Raw genomic sequence first — 15,000 nt, 5'->3', positions numbered from 1 at the left:
CTTGAGAAATGACCGATGTAGCAAATAAACACACTTTTTTTGTGTGAATATTAGGACCAGCGAAAGTGATCTGGCGCAGCGTTTTAGCTCCGTGCTGGAAGTACTAAAACCCTCCATGTTTTTGCCTCAAATGTACCAAATATTTCATGTTTAAATCATTTTTTACAACACACTTTTTTAAAATTGTGAGCAAAATCCAAATATAATGACATGACCCTGCTGAAACACGGCCTATTGTGGCTCCTACTGTATATGGCATTTTGACAGCCAATCACATTCGTGTTAATGACCTTGACTAACATCTCATTCACATGTTCAGATCTTCTCAACTATCTAATGGTCTTTTTAAATAACTGTTATGATAAAACCCATTAGTTGGATAATGAATAAAATATGGGAATCCATGACCTTTTAACAGAAATTTAACAGAAACTCCAAATTCATACATTTTTAGACAAATATTGGGAGATGGCTGAAACAGATTTACCCCAACACAAAACCAACGTGAACCAAATCCATGACAGAAAGTTTTGACGACCGTTAGAGAAGATGATCATCTCTTCTTCTTCTACCTATTGTAGTGCTAAAGAGAAAAACACCACGATTAATATATTTGTCTAGCAAGCCCTTACGCAGCACATCCTGACCCTGAGGTTTGAAAAAACCTTTATGCTTTGTGTGTGTGTGTGTGTGTGTGTGTGTGTGTGTGTGTGTGTGTGTGTGTGTGTGTGTGTGTGTGTGTGTGTGTGTGTGTGAGAGAGAGACTCATAAATAAATTGTGTAAATGTTGTTGTGTTGCTACAACACAGCTCCCTGTTGATCCTGATCTCGTGTCCACAGCATTCACAGATAGTATGTTAGCAGCATTCAGTTTGTCACGGTGACACTTTAACGGCCCACACATTACACAACTGTGACCAAATTCACCCAGTTTAAGGCACTAAATCTTCCCGAGACAATCAATACATGATCTAAACCTGTACAAAAAAAAAAGTACAGCTTTTCAGCATGGGTAATATATCATTTCATCTTTTCTCCTGAATCTGATGCCTTGAGGAAAGAAGTGGAAAGTGTGAAACTCAAAAGATTTTGACGTTAGCACGTTCGCCTCGCACCTCCAGGGTTGTGGGTTCGATTCCCGCCTCAGCCTTTTGTGTGTGGAGTTTGCATGTTCTCCCCGTACCTCGGGGGTTTCCCCGGTCCAAAGGCATGCATGGTAGGTCGATTGGCATCAAATTGTTCATAGTGTGTGAGTGAATGAGAGTGTGTGTGCCCTGCGATGGGTTGGCACTCCGTTGGCACTTCCTGCCTTGATGCCCGATGACGCCTGAGATAGGCACAGGCTCCCCGTGACCCGAGAATAGTTCAGATAAGCGGTAGAGAATGAATGAATGAATGTCAACTCTCCATATTTGCAGACCATTTTATATTCCTCTTGTACTTGTAGTTTTCTTTGCTAATTATGTCATTTTATGTTTAAATTTAACAATACAAATTAAAACTCAGCATTAAAACTTAACGTTGGCTTTAAGCTACACCCAGTCTGTTCATTCATGTCATACTTCCTATACAATCTTTCTCTGTAAAGGTTGTGTCCTAATATACAGAAACATCTTAATAAATTAGAATATGGTGACATGCCAATCAGCTAATCAACTCAAAACCTGCAAAGGTTTCCTGAGCCATCAAAATGGTCTCTCAATTTGGTTCACTAGGCTACACAATCATGGGGAAGACCGTTGTCCTGATCTGACAGTTGTCCAGAAGACAATCATTGACAGCCACAAACATTCATTGCCAAAGAAGCTGGCTGTTCACAGGGTGCTGTATCCAAGCATGTTAACAGAAAGTAGAGTGGAAGGAAAAAGTGTGGAAGAAAAAGATGCACAACCAACCGAGAAACCCACAGCCTTGAGAGGCTTGTCAAGCAAAATCGATTCAAGAATTTGGGTGAACTTTACAAGGAATGGACTGAGGCTGGGTTCAAGGCATCAAGAGCCACCACACATAGACGTGTCAAGGAATTTGGCTACAGTTGTCGTATTCCTGTTGTTAAGCCACTCCTGAACCACAGACAACTTCAGAGGTGTCTTAGCTGGGCTAAGGAGAAGAAGAACTGGACTGTTGCCCAGTGGTCCAAAGTCCTCTTTTGAGATGAGAACAAGTTTTTTATTTCATTTGGAAACCACGGTCCCAAAGTCTGGAGGAAGCATGGAGAAGCTTATAGCCCATGTTGCTTGAAGTCCAGTGTTAAGTTTCCACAGCCTGTGATGATTTGGGGTGCAATGTCATCTGCTGGTTTTGGTCCTTTGAAAACCAAATTCACTGCACCTGTTTACCAAGAAATTTTAGAGCACTTTATGCTTCCTTCCGCTGACAAGCTTTTTAAATATGCTGATTTTATAATGCCCACCTGCCAAATACACCTGCCCACACTACCGAAAGTTGGTGTGCTTGACTGGCCAGCAATCTCACCAGACCTGAACCCCATTGATTGTGAAGAGGAAAATGAGAAACAAGAGATTAAAAAAATGCTTCCATACCACCTTGGGCAGTCGTGGCCTAATGGTTAGAGAGTCTGACAAAGGTTGTGGGTTCAAGTCTCAGTCGCCACAACTGAGGTGCCCTTGAGCAAGGCACCGAACCCCCCAACTGCTCCCCGGGCACCGCAGCATAAATGGCTGCCCACTGCTTCGGGTGTGTGTACACAGTGTGTGTGTGTTCACGGTGTGTGTTCACGGTGTGTGTGTGTGTTCACTGCTGTGTTTAATGCAGAGAACAAATGCAGGGTTAAATGCAGAGAACAAATTCTGTGTATGCGTCACCATACTTCAGCCATATGTCACGTCACTTCACTTCACTTCACTTCACTTCACTTCACTTCACTTCACTTAGCAGAGACACAGACAGATCACCTCCATGCCATGCTGAATTTTTTTCTAATTTCTTAAGATAGTGAATTGGTGGTTTTTTGTTAAATGTGAAACAAAATCATCACAATTAAAAGAACCAAAGACTTAAACTACTTCAGTCTGTGTGTACTGAATTTATATAATACACGAGTTTTACTATTTGGGTCGAATTACTGAAATAAATGAACTTTTCTATGACGTTCTAATTTATTGACATGCACCTGTACATGTAAATATATTCCTCATTGATGTACATATCAAATAATTTTAGAAACCTTATAAACCACACTTACTAGAGTAAAACCACATAGTATTTTTAGAACTGTTTTTTTTCCTCAAAATCTTTTTCTTCCTTTATTCAGAAGCAAAAATGACTTTCTTCAAAACTGATGCTAAAGAAATTCTATAAATTAATCCCTATCTCAGATTACCAACATGTTAGAAAGGAATTTTAGAAAATATTAATACCTGTATAATTTACACAAATACATACATTTATATAAAACCTGAAAAATGACATAATTTATATTGAACTTTTTTTTAATAGTGCATTTTCTTGATTTAAATCAACAAGGTAAGAAATCACTGATCATTTTAATTCTAACATCATCCAAAAAGGTTTCTGGACATTTCACAAAAGTTCTAATACAAAAAAGTATTAGTAAGCTTTAGAGATTGTTTAAGATATCTTTTGTTGTTGTTGTTGTTGTTGTTGTTGTTGTTGTTGTTGTTGTTGTTGTTGTTTTAAATGACCCAATTTACCCCCTTGATTTTTTCCCCCGACTGTAGGTCAATCCTCTACTCCTTCAGCACACGGCAGCAGGCACAGGCAGAGTGCGTTTACTACGCCGTACCATCAGCGTCCCCGTGGAATCACAATTCCCGACATTCCAAATTCGGATGCCGAGAGAAATCGGTGAGTGCCATAGTATAATTCCTCCATCGTCTCAGAGCAACGACAAGGAAGCAGAGAAATATTTACTTACACAAAACACAAGATATTGGCAAGACAAGGTGTTAGAGGTCATGCTAGAATTAATGCAAGAATGCAATTTTGGCTGTCGAGGAAGGAAACTGGACCTGAATCCTTATTGGGTTTGGCGAAGACTCAGCAGGTCATTGGTGAACATTTCAGTTATGATGTTGTGTCTTGTGTGGCTTTTATTGGCTTTAGTTTAGTACATTGATTACATTGTGTGACATTAATTTGGTCGATCAAGCAATTCCTGCAGATTTATACATCCTAGAGGAATTCTACTGGATTCATACAGTATCTGATGTCTGGGAAAGTCACTGACGGACACTGAACACATTGTTTTAATGTTCATTAAAACAGTTTGTGACAGCCTTTACTTTGAGACATGGTGCATTATGATGCTGGAAGTAGCCTGTGGAAGATGGTAAGTTATAGCCAATGAAACAGATTGTTGCATTCAAATGATGACTGATTCTTTGGAATGAATAAGGCCAAAACATTCCCCTCACCATTCCACAACCTCTACCAGTCTGGCCAGTTAACAGCAAGGTTTGATCCATGGATTTGGCTGCTGGCACAAAATTCTCACCCTACCATCTACCTGTCTTCATCAGCCCGGTGTACATTTTTACAGTTTTCAACTGTCCAGTTTGTGAGCCTGTACTCGTTGCAGCTCAGCTTTCTATTCTCCTTCTCTGACAGAAGTGGTCCCTGACATGGTCTTTTGCTGTTGTAGCCTGTCCTCCATATGGTTTTTCTGTGATGCTTTTCAGTTCACCACAATTGTACAAATCAATAAATTCAGAACTGGGATTACCTGGATGTTTTGAATTTATTGCAGTAATAGTGTGAAAATTTCAGTAGATCAGCATTTATGGAACTGCATCTAGAGCTCAATGACTGCTGATCTACAGGAAATTTCATTTACATTTACATTTACAGTATTTGACGCCCTTATCTAGAGCGACGTAAATAAGTGCTTAAATCTCTAGCATTGAATACATTAATCACTAGGTTACATACTTAAGATACCATGTGTTTAAAACATTTGTTTAAAGTTACAATGAAAAAGTGTCATGCAAAAGAAGTGCTAGTTGAAGTGTTTCCTGAATGAGTAGGTCTTCAACCGCCATTGGTGAAATAAAGAAAAACATCTAGTGAATCCCAGATCTTTTATATTCAATCCTAGCACCAAGTAAACATGCCTTGGTCCAAATTATTGACATGCACTGATGTTACATGACTGGCTGATAAAATTGGTGTAAAGGTTTTCCTAATAAAGAGTATAATTAAAATCTTAGCCTGAAAATGCCTGCTGGTGCCACATGATCATGCCTATAATGTGATTATGACCCCAACAAATTCACCCCTTTTTACTCATGCTTCAGTGTAAGCTGTTATACAGTAAAGTCTATATTTGTTAATAGTTTATATTTTTTGGTAGGGATCGGATTGGATTGGTATGTAATCAACACTGCTCCATTATTTAAAACCTGTCATATGCAGTTTGACCAGCAGGAGGGGAGATTGTCACCCACTTCTAGCTGTTTCCTTTTCTTTTTCAGTGAATCTGTTAGTTAGATGGATTTTCACAGAGTTGTTAGTTTGATTTAAAGTCTTGTTGAAGTAAAACAGAAGCTGATGTGCTCTTAATTCCTACAATAATTAGTTCATTTCACTGAACTACTGTACAGCGAATGTGTCAGCGACCACAAAACCTCACATGACGCTGCATTATTAACACTGCGTATAATAAACATCAGGATATAATTCACAGATAATTTGCACTTCTCTGCTTTGCCACCATTTTTAGGCTCGGTTAGTGAAAAATGTGCGTAGAATCTTCTTTATTATTCTGCTCTGGACATGTGTGACAAGATGTGGCGACTTATTTTACACATTTCTAAGGATGGCATATTCCTGAAGAAGTCATTTAAAGCTTATTACAATGAACAAACAATAAACCAAGGCACAACACTAAAGGCAAGAAAAAAACTCATGTGATCAACAACCTAGATAAACAACCTATAATATTTATAATGTTTATTGCTTGTCAGTGAACTAACCTTTTCTTACTTGCTATAAAAGTCTGTACATGTACAAATTCTTTTTGCCAGCTTCATTATCACTGGATAAAATTCATCTACAGTATTCGACCATCTACAGATGTTCTGCAGGCTGAAATGAAAATGAGCCGGGTCTCATAACAGGCTCATCATCGGATTTACAGGATAAACAGACGACAAATAAAAAATCTCACCAATGCTAGTCATCAACCACAAATTGCTGTTACAATCTAATGGCTCTGTTTATTTCGGAGTTTCTTTTCCCACAGGACCTGCTCATTTCCTCCTTTTCACTTTTCCCTTTTGACGGACAGAAACCCACTTCATCGTTTGAGAGATGAAAGAACAGCAGAAGTAAATCTTTCATGTCTCACTCTTGCTAGGTTTTTTTTTTTTTTAAAGATCTGAAGTGTAAGTGTAGCTACACCATACAAGCGTCATAAAAGCGTCACTTTGATGAGTTCAGCTCTGAATTTCTGAGTTAGAACTTGTTAACTCTCTCCTTCTCAAAGCTGAGAGGCGAGTACTGATTTATCTGACAATTTGTATGAAGAGAAAATGAGTAATAACTCATCGTCCTGACAGGAAACCCTGAAAAAAACAAGCTTTATCTATTTGTTATACTTTGTGCATTTCACAAAACAGCTGTTTGCCAAATTCATGAGGTAAAATGTCCTTAAATCTGAATAAAATTAAAAGCTTAGCAGTGCTATGGTGTATACAAAGGGGCATTTTCACTGTCGGTGACTTATTATGAAAAAATGAGGCTTAATATTTATTTAGAGACAGTTACACAAGTTCAGAATGGAGTTTTGCACCTGCTTTAGTAGGATTTTGGGACTTTCCATTAAGGCTAAACAAAACATTTTTGAGAAAAAAGTCACTGAGGTTGAGTATTCAATAGCACCTATACCACTGGCTTTAAACCTACACAAATTTCTGGGATAGAAAATGCGCACTGAAGTCACAGAAAGCTGTCCAATGTACTGAAAATAAAATAAAAATTGAGTAGATGGCAAGTGTTGAAATAAAGATTTTTGTTTTTGTTAACAAATGTTTTTGTTAACATTTTGTCACATTTTGCTACATTTTCGATTCAATATGCTCTGCTTTAAAGAATGAGTTAACCAAGGTCACCTTCATACATACAGCTCACTTAAAGGAAGTGTTGCTCATAATTTTGTCAGAACAGGGATGCCTCCCGGGGTAAAAATACAGACAGGGATAACAAAAACAGACATTATTTATTAACTAATATATAAATAACACAAACAAGGAAAACTGGGCAGGTACGTGATACGGCAAGAAACAAAATACTGACCATGAAACAAAATACAGAAACTGAAGACACCAACTTGAAGACAAGGACTCCAGGATACAGACGCGGTAGGAATAAATAGACAAGTCAATAAGACACATAAGTAAGTAACATCATAACGTCTCAGTATGTAAACCGCTATTTATTTATCCATTTTCTGAAGGTGTTTTCAGTGTCAGAGGTGAAAATGTAACTTTACAGTTTCTCACTAGCATTCCAAATTGTTTTGGTCTTATTACAGAATCTTCAAGACATAAGTAATACAGATATCAGCGTGTGTATCTCTTCCCTTAGCCCAACTCTAAACTTGGGCCTGTGTTACCTCTGCTGTCAGAAGGACATAATGCTGATTTGAAGCAGTGCTAGACTCACAGGCTTCCAACGTGCTACCTGTTTTAGTACATTAAAGCTGTGAAGAGCGCTAGGTGCTAAAATCTGTCTTCAATCTTTCTAATCTTTTTTTCATATTCTTTGTCTCTCACATCAGGATGAAGGCTAGTGTGTGATATTACCTTTATCAGAGCCTTAAAGATTTTATCTGGATCTAACGTTTGTCCTGAAAGCCCAGAGCGATCACACAATTTCCACAAAAAATTCTTTCATCATGTTAATTAGAAGCATTTGCTTGTCACACATACAGTACAGCACAGTGGAATTCTTTATTCTTTCTTCACATATCCCAGGTTTGGAGGGTGGGGTCAGAACAGATTGTCAGCGATGCTACAGCGCCCCCTGTGCAGAGGGCCTTGTTCAAGGGTCCAACAGTGGCGGCTCAGCAGTGCTGGGGCTTGAACCCTGATCCTCTGATCAACACTCTAGAGCTTTGAGCCACCACTGGATACAATAACAGTGTAATGAGACTCATAAAGGCAGCTTGTAGTAGTGAAAGTGAAAGTGACGTGAAATACGGCTAAGTATGGTGACCCATACTCAGAATTCGTTCTCTGCATTTGACCCATCCAAAGTGCACACACACAGCAGTGAACACACACACACCGTGAACACACACCCGGAGCAGTGTACAGCCATTTATGCTGCGGCACCTGGGGAGCAGTTGGGGGGTTCGGTGCCTTGCTCAAGGGCACCTCAGTCGTGGCGACTGAGACTCAAGCCCACAACCTTAGGATTACGAGTCAGACTTTGTTTGTTTATATATATATATATATACATTAGTGAACTAGTGTTAATTTATTCAATGATAGAGACTCGGTTGGACATCTGCCAAATGCCGGAAATGTAAATGTAAATAATCCAAAATACTGAATTTAATTTATATTACATTTTAACAACACTTTAAAAAAGAACAGCTCGTGTTGTAATCGTCGACCGGGGAAGGGACACGATGTCTCTTATTCACACATTACAATCCAATTTTCTATTCTGTCTATGTTTAACTGGTTATTTATCACACACTCCAAAGCACATTATGTACTTTCTAGATGTTAGAAAGGTATGATGGGAGAATAGAACCAGCCTCTGTGTCTTTAAGAATCAGGGAGAAAGAAAGAATCGGGGAGAGCAAGGAACTTAGAAGGAACACTGATCTGGGACCACATGCATTCATTCTCTCTCTCTCTTTCTCTCTCTCCATCCATCTCTTCCTCTCTCTCTTATACTTCTTACACTTCTCCTACTATACTTATGTGGATATAGAGTGACATTTGGGGAAAACACACAGGTTCCTCAGACACTTTTCTCTTCCCCCCAACCCCGGGGCCTCGTTTTTTTTTTATTCAACTCTGTTCATCTCAGCAGCTATACAAGAGTCAGGTTTCATCCGTATGGAGTTGGATGCAGGTCTTGAGTCTGAGAGTCGATCTGGTAAGTGCCTGAGAGGACAAACACAAGGAAAAGAGGCCCCTTCATGTAGACGCGATTGTTCCTTAGCTTCTGTGCCGGTGGTCTAGAGATGGCCAGGTGCCAAGAATGTGGTGATTTCTTTAGCGGGATGCTGAAGATCGCTCAAAATTATGTCGGCGCTCAAGTAGAAAATGTTTGTGTGTGTCAAGCTCTGAATCTTAGTTATGAAGTTTGTTGAGAAATTCTATATTTCAGAGTTGGCTGGAATATTAGAAACTTAGGATTAGATGTTTAGACATTTAGACGTATCATTTGTGTTGTGTGTTTCTTAACCCGGTCCTTGTGGTTTATTTTGTAGGTCAGCAAGTGGGATTTGCATGCATGTGTGTGTGTGTGTGTGTGTGTGTGAGAGAGAGAGAGAGAGAGAGAGAGAGTTGGAGTGTGAGAAATTTTCCCAACCAAAAAATAACTCATCATTTCACTCATGTGTCTAATAGTGAAAGTATGTTTAATGCAGCAGGCGGAAGTCATATTCAGTAACTGCAGTAAATAAGAGACAGAAATTAGTATATAGTTACAAAACTGAGATCTTGAAGAGTTTAAGGAGTCAAAGATCTTTATCTCAGTGAGCGTTCTTGATCCCTTCGTCCCCCCCTCTTTCCCTTCCCTTTCATTTACTCTATACAGAGTTGCCAAGTTCTCCTGTGAAGGATGTCTAACCTTCACAAAAAATGTGCAATGCTTGTGAAATGAGTCAACGTCTAAAATATTTTCAAGGAGGATAGAAACACCTTTTCTTCCGTCTCCTCCTCACATTAGGCTTCCTGCCGTTCCTGAGAAACACAAACCAAGATGAGAGAAGAGCGAAATGTAAATGAGACAGAGGTGTTGAGGGAAACGCAAAGACGGAAAGTTCAGGCGAAGGCACTACTCTGGCAGTGTTGAGACTCTGAAAACCGCCATGCAGTCAGCAGTAACGTTCAACATCTGTGTTATGCACGCACCAAACCACAAAAAAATCCCAGAATAAACCCAAATAACATGCTGCAGTACTTTGAATTGTGTCCCTGCCCTTCTACACTTTGCTAAAAAAGTGCACACAAGGGCACGCAGTACTCCAAGACTCTGTTCGACTCAAATGTTCAAATTGGATTTTAAACCTTGTTAGGAAATAAACAATGGAAATCCTGCAGGTTGATTCACTAGAACAGTGTTATGTGAAGAAATTAGTTGCTGTAGACCTTGAAAGGGTTGAATATCTTCTTCCAAACTGACTGACAAAGAACGTAGGTGATTTATATTTTAATCGTCTATGAAACTTTGGGGAAAATAAGAGGAAAAAATGACTTGAATCAGAGCTTTTGATACATTGTCATATATAAACGATTCACTCCATATTCGACACTATATCCCAGCATGTTATATGGAGAGACAGTTGGAAATTTATAATGTACTGTTTCAGGAAAACGTACACGCCTAAGCTCAGATTACAGGACAGTAAAAGACCAACAAAGTGTTTTACTGTCAAACTTTATTGCATGCATAGTTTTTATAAGATTTATTCAGTATCGCGGCTCAAGGCTCAAGAAACGTGTGATGTAGTGAAATGGGTTTTCTTAGTCACTCATCCCACAGTGCAACAATAAAAAAGGGTAAAAAATAGAGAAAATTAAATATAATAAAATGTAGAGAAAGTAGAATACTGTAAATGATATTATAGATATATAACACATACAGTAAGATTCAAATTTTCTTGAGACAACAACTTACTGGGCATGAACTCTATACATCAGTGGATTTTATCTATCTATCTATCTATCTATCTATCTATCTATCTATCTATCTATCTATCTATCTATCTATCTATCTATCTATCTATCTATCTATCTATCTATCTATCTATCTATCTATCTATCTATCTATCTATCTATCCATTCATCCATCCATGCACAGTAACTATATCGCTAGATTGAACCCAGAACCCATGCAGCTTTATTGAGAAAAAACATTTATTTTAGTTGAAGGATAAGATGGCCAAGCTCTTATCTTCACTATATTAAGAGCCAAAGTATTGGTGTTTAAGGTGTTGGACTACAGATAGAAAGGTTGAGAATTTAAATCCTAAGTCTAACATTCATTATTTTTGCAGTGGATGTTCTACAGGTTCATCCATCTTCACATACCTTCATATATTTTCATTGTATTTATACTTGATGCAAGTATACAGCACTTCCTTTGCTCTCATGTGGGCTGATGGACATTAATAAAAAACTGATCACTTTTTCGTGGTTACATTTCTGTCTTGCTGTCGATTCAAATGTTTGGATCTTTTGGATACAGAAGCCGAGGTGGCATAGTTATTCAGGAACTTCTTCATTTCTGAAATCTATAAAGGTCTTTGGGAAGACGTATTAACAACAGCGCAGGGCCACTTGCTTACATTTGTTCTAGCTTTAACACTGATATTTTCAGACTACATTGGAAAAGGGCATGTTTTTCCTCACAGGACCTGAGTGGTTGCAGGTTTTCATGCCAGCCAAATAGAAAACAGATGTTAACACATGTTTGGTTTTCATGCCACTGTATGTTGTGTTCTTCTGGATGAAGTAGTTCTGTATATATGCACATATAACTCATCACCGTGATCAATCAGACAACCCCCACATGCCAGGAATGTTGTTTTAATGTTTTTTTAACACCCATCATTCAACTCCCATACATTCCCAAATGCTTGAATATTTTCTGAATAAATGGGAAACTATGTTTTATAGACATATTTATAAGTCATAGGTCACAGCTCATTTTTCCATTATTTATAATAATATATTATAATAACGGTATTTCAGAGCATTTAATATTTCTCTCAAAACAAACAACATCGCAGGAAACATAAATTTACCTGCTCATAACTGATAATCAAATGCTGGGATTGCCAATGTAAACCCAACACAATCTGTTGTCAGTAGCTTGTACAGAAGCTCTTGGTGTGGACTGACTGAGGGTTTGACGTGAGGCTTGACATGAAGCACAAATGTGTGAATTTGGGGTAAGTCTGGACCTGCCTGTGGTTTCTTTCATTTCAAGGTGTTTGAGATCACAAATTCTGATCTTAAAATCTTTAAAAAAATCTTAAAAACATTTATAGAACATAAAAATCCTGGACTGTTCCAGCATTTGCTTATGGTTTTCTCCTTTGTAACATTTTCACATGTAAGAAACACACTCTTCCTGTGCCACCTTAAGCAGTTATGGAGCACGCCTGCTGGTTTCAGACATGCTATATCATCAGGAAATGGCACTGGCCTTTCTCAGGCAGGCTCATTCTAGACCTCCCATGGGTCATGTGCTTTGCATCTGCAGCCAACAGATGCAGGCATTCTACTGGCCTGAACCTGGATTTGTTCCAAAACACACCCTTGCATACTTCCTATCATGACTCAGAAGTGCGTAAGCCATGAGGCTGTATGTCATATGAATGGTCAGTTGCAGCACGAGGGAATAGATTTATATACATCAAGAATGGTTAAAAAGTTTCATACTTTTACTTGTGACGTCTGAAATTTCCATGCAGTTTGGGCTGCTTATTTCCTGTTTTTAGTGCAAAGTATTCAGTATGTTGTAGTGGGTTGCTAAATGGTCGTGTTGCTATCTGAATTGTTAGCTACCTTGAAAACCATATGGTCAAACAGGAATGACAGGATTCAACCCACAACCTACCTACCTAATGATCTACTCTCTCATCCCGGAGCAACACTAGCAAATCATGGGCCAGTGTGTATGGAAGCATAATTTCCTAGTTCCTAGAACCTCTAAAGTTGCTGTTAGTATGATATTCAGTATGAGTGTACCTAAATGTGGAGGAAGACATGGCCTGATGGTTAGAGATTCTGACTCCTAACCCTAAGGTTGTGGGTTCGAGTCTCGTCTTTGGCCACTCGGCCACGACTGAGGTGCCCTTGAGCAAGGCACTGAACCCCCCAACTGCTTCCTGGGCGCCGCAGCATAAATGGCTGCCCACTGCTCCAGGTGTGTGTGTGTGTGTGTTCACTGCTGTGTGTGTGTGTGTGCACTTTGGATGGGTTAAACGCAGAGAACAAATTCTGAGTATGGGTCACCGTGCTTAGCCATATATCACATCACTTTCACTTTAAATACTTCAGATTTCATTCTGACCTGGTGTTTGGTTACTTGAATCAATAGAGATGAGTGTTTATATCGGTGCCATTAGTGTCTTGCATAACTATTTACCCCCTTGAATTTTTTTTACATTTTTGTATTGAACGGATCCACAAATAATATTAATGTCATTACAATGGTGTCATTACATAAATCCCTACATCAGTTCTGGTGGGTCCGGTTGCCATCAGAAGCCATGTATTTGATGTAAAGCGTCCACCTGTGTGCAAATAGTGTCATGTGATCTGAGTATAAAAGCACCTGTTCCTGAACTGCATCGCAGTTTGTTCAAGAACTTAAACATACAGCATAATGAAGATCAAGCAGCTAAGATTAGTCCATTCTAAAGTTCAGTAACTTTAAAAAATCCTACATTTTGAACATCCTGATCATTACCAATATAAAAAAAGGAATAAACTATAGATCAAGTACGATTCTGCTCTCTAAAAAAGACATAACAACAAAAATTTGCAGTCAGGTAAAAAGAGCAAACAATTTTCAATAGAACTATTCGCTATTACAGTATGGGCTATTGGGTGTAGATTCATAACTTTTATAATCCCAAATATATCACACAACAAAATGTGGAAAATTTCAAGGCGATGAATACTTCTGCAAAGCTCTGTAACTGTATTGTCTATGACATTACCTCAGTCATACTTTGGATATGAGGTGGTATGATTTGGATAATAAAAATCCTCAATAAATGACTCATGCTTTCCTTTTTTCATCACTCTGATGCAGATTAATCTTTGTCTCATCCGGCTATAAGACTTATACCAGAATTGGATTCTACCAAGTTGTAACCTGATCTTTCAAATCTTTACTGATGCTTTGTATTTCATTGTATGCTTTCCTAGATCATGTTTATTTTTTTTTTAAATCCTTGCCTATCTCGTAGTGTTTAATAGATGTTATGTTTAGTTCCTGGAAATACTTCCTGATCTGTTCAGCAGTTTTGAAAAGAAGAATTTACTGATAATTCAAAGTATTCTTCAGCCATCTGCTAATATGGAATGGCATGGGATGTTTGTTGTGAGAATGTTATTGAGTCTTTGACGTTCACGTTGCGATCCAGTCACATCGGAATACTTTTCCTGACCTAATCATAAGCTAAGAGTCCAAAAATCTAATTTCAAAATTTTTTTCCGGTCAAACTGGGTGGAGTCCTTTTGTCTTTCCAGTTCTGTGCCAAAATGCAACTTTTAACGCTAACATCACCATTAGAGACCTTGTGTTTGTCATCTTGTAGATCTCTAATAAGCCAAGTTGCAGCTAACACAGATATCACAGTATGTCATCGATAGCGGAGGCTGTTAAGTGAATAATTGTGTGTAGTTGTTAAAAACAAACAAACAAACAAACAAACACATAATGATATAGAATTTTGTTAATATCTTAGTCTTAGCACACTTTTTTTTAATTAGAATCTATTTAGTAAGTAAGTACAAAAGTACAAATATTTTTCACCAGCCATTGCGTTTAATGTTCTAGACCTAACATTAGCTATAGACATAACATTAGTGTTGTAATGAAACTGCGTTTCATTTGTTTTGTAAACCTTCATCAAAAGCTGGGTCACAACCTCAAGTAACAAAAAAGACTCCAACAAGAAACACGTTTATTTAAGGACACACACACACACACACACACACACACACACACACACACACACACACACACACACACACACACACACACACACACACACACACACACACACACACAGCCCTTGCTCTGAACTCTAGATGA

At 38.4% G+C, this 15,000-nt stretch overlaps 1 protein-coding gene across 4 annotated transcripts in view; it reads left to right on the top strand.

The window, feature by feature from the left end:
* dab2ipb (DAB2 interacting protein b) overlaps window positions 1-15,000 on the top strand; it is a 140,303-nt gene that overhangs the window by 11,229 nt on the left and 114,074 nt on the right. For all 4 annotated transcript variants that reach the window (XM_047809052.1, XM_027178737.2, XM_047809051.1 and 1 more), the window contains exon 3: window positions 3,702-3,828. In XM_047809052.1, coding sequence (XP_047665008.1) covers window positions 3,702-3,828 — 127 coding nt within the window. The remainder of the gene's footprint in view (window positions 1-3,701; window positions 3,829-15,000) is intronic.

This window comes from Tachysurus fulvidraco, chromosome 26 (assembly GCF_022655615.1).
Source record: "Tachysurus fulvidraco isolate hzauxx_2018 chromosome 26, HZAU_PFXX_2.0, whole genome shotgun sequence".
NCBI classification, from domain to species: Eukaryota; Metazoa; Chordata; class Actinopteri; order Siluriformes; family Bagridae; genus Tachysurus; species Tachysurus fulvidraco.
This window is presented reverse-complemented; position numbering and strand designations above follow the sequence as displayed.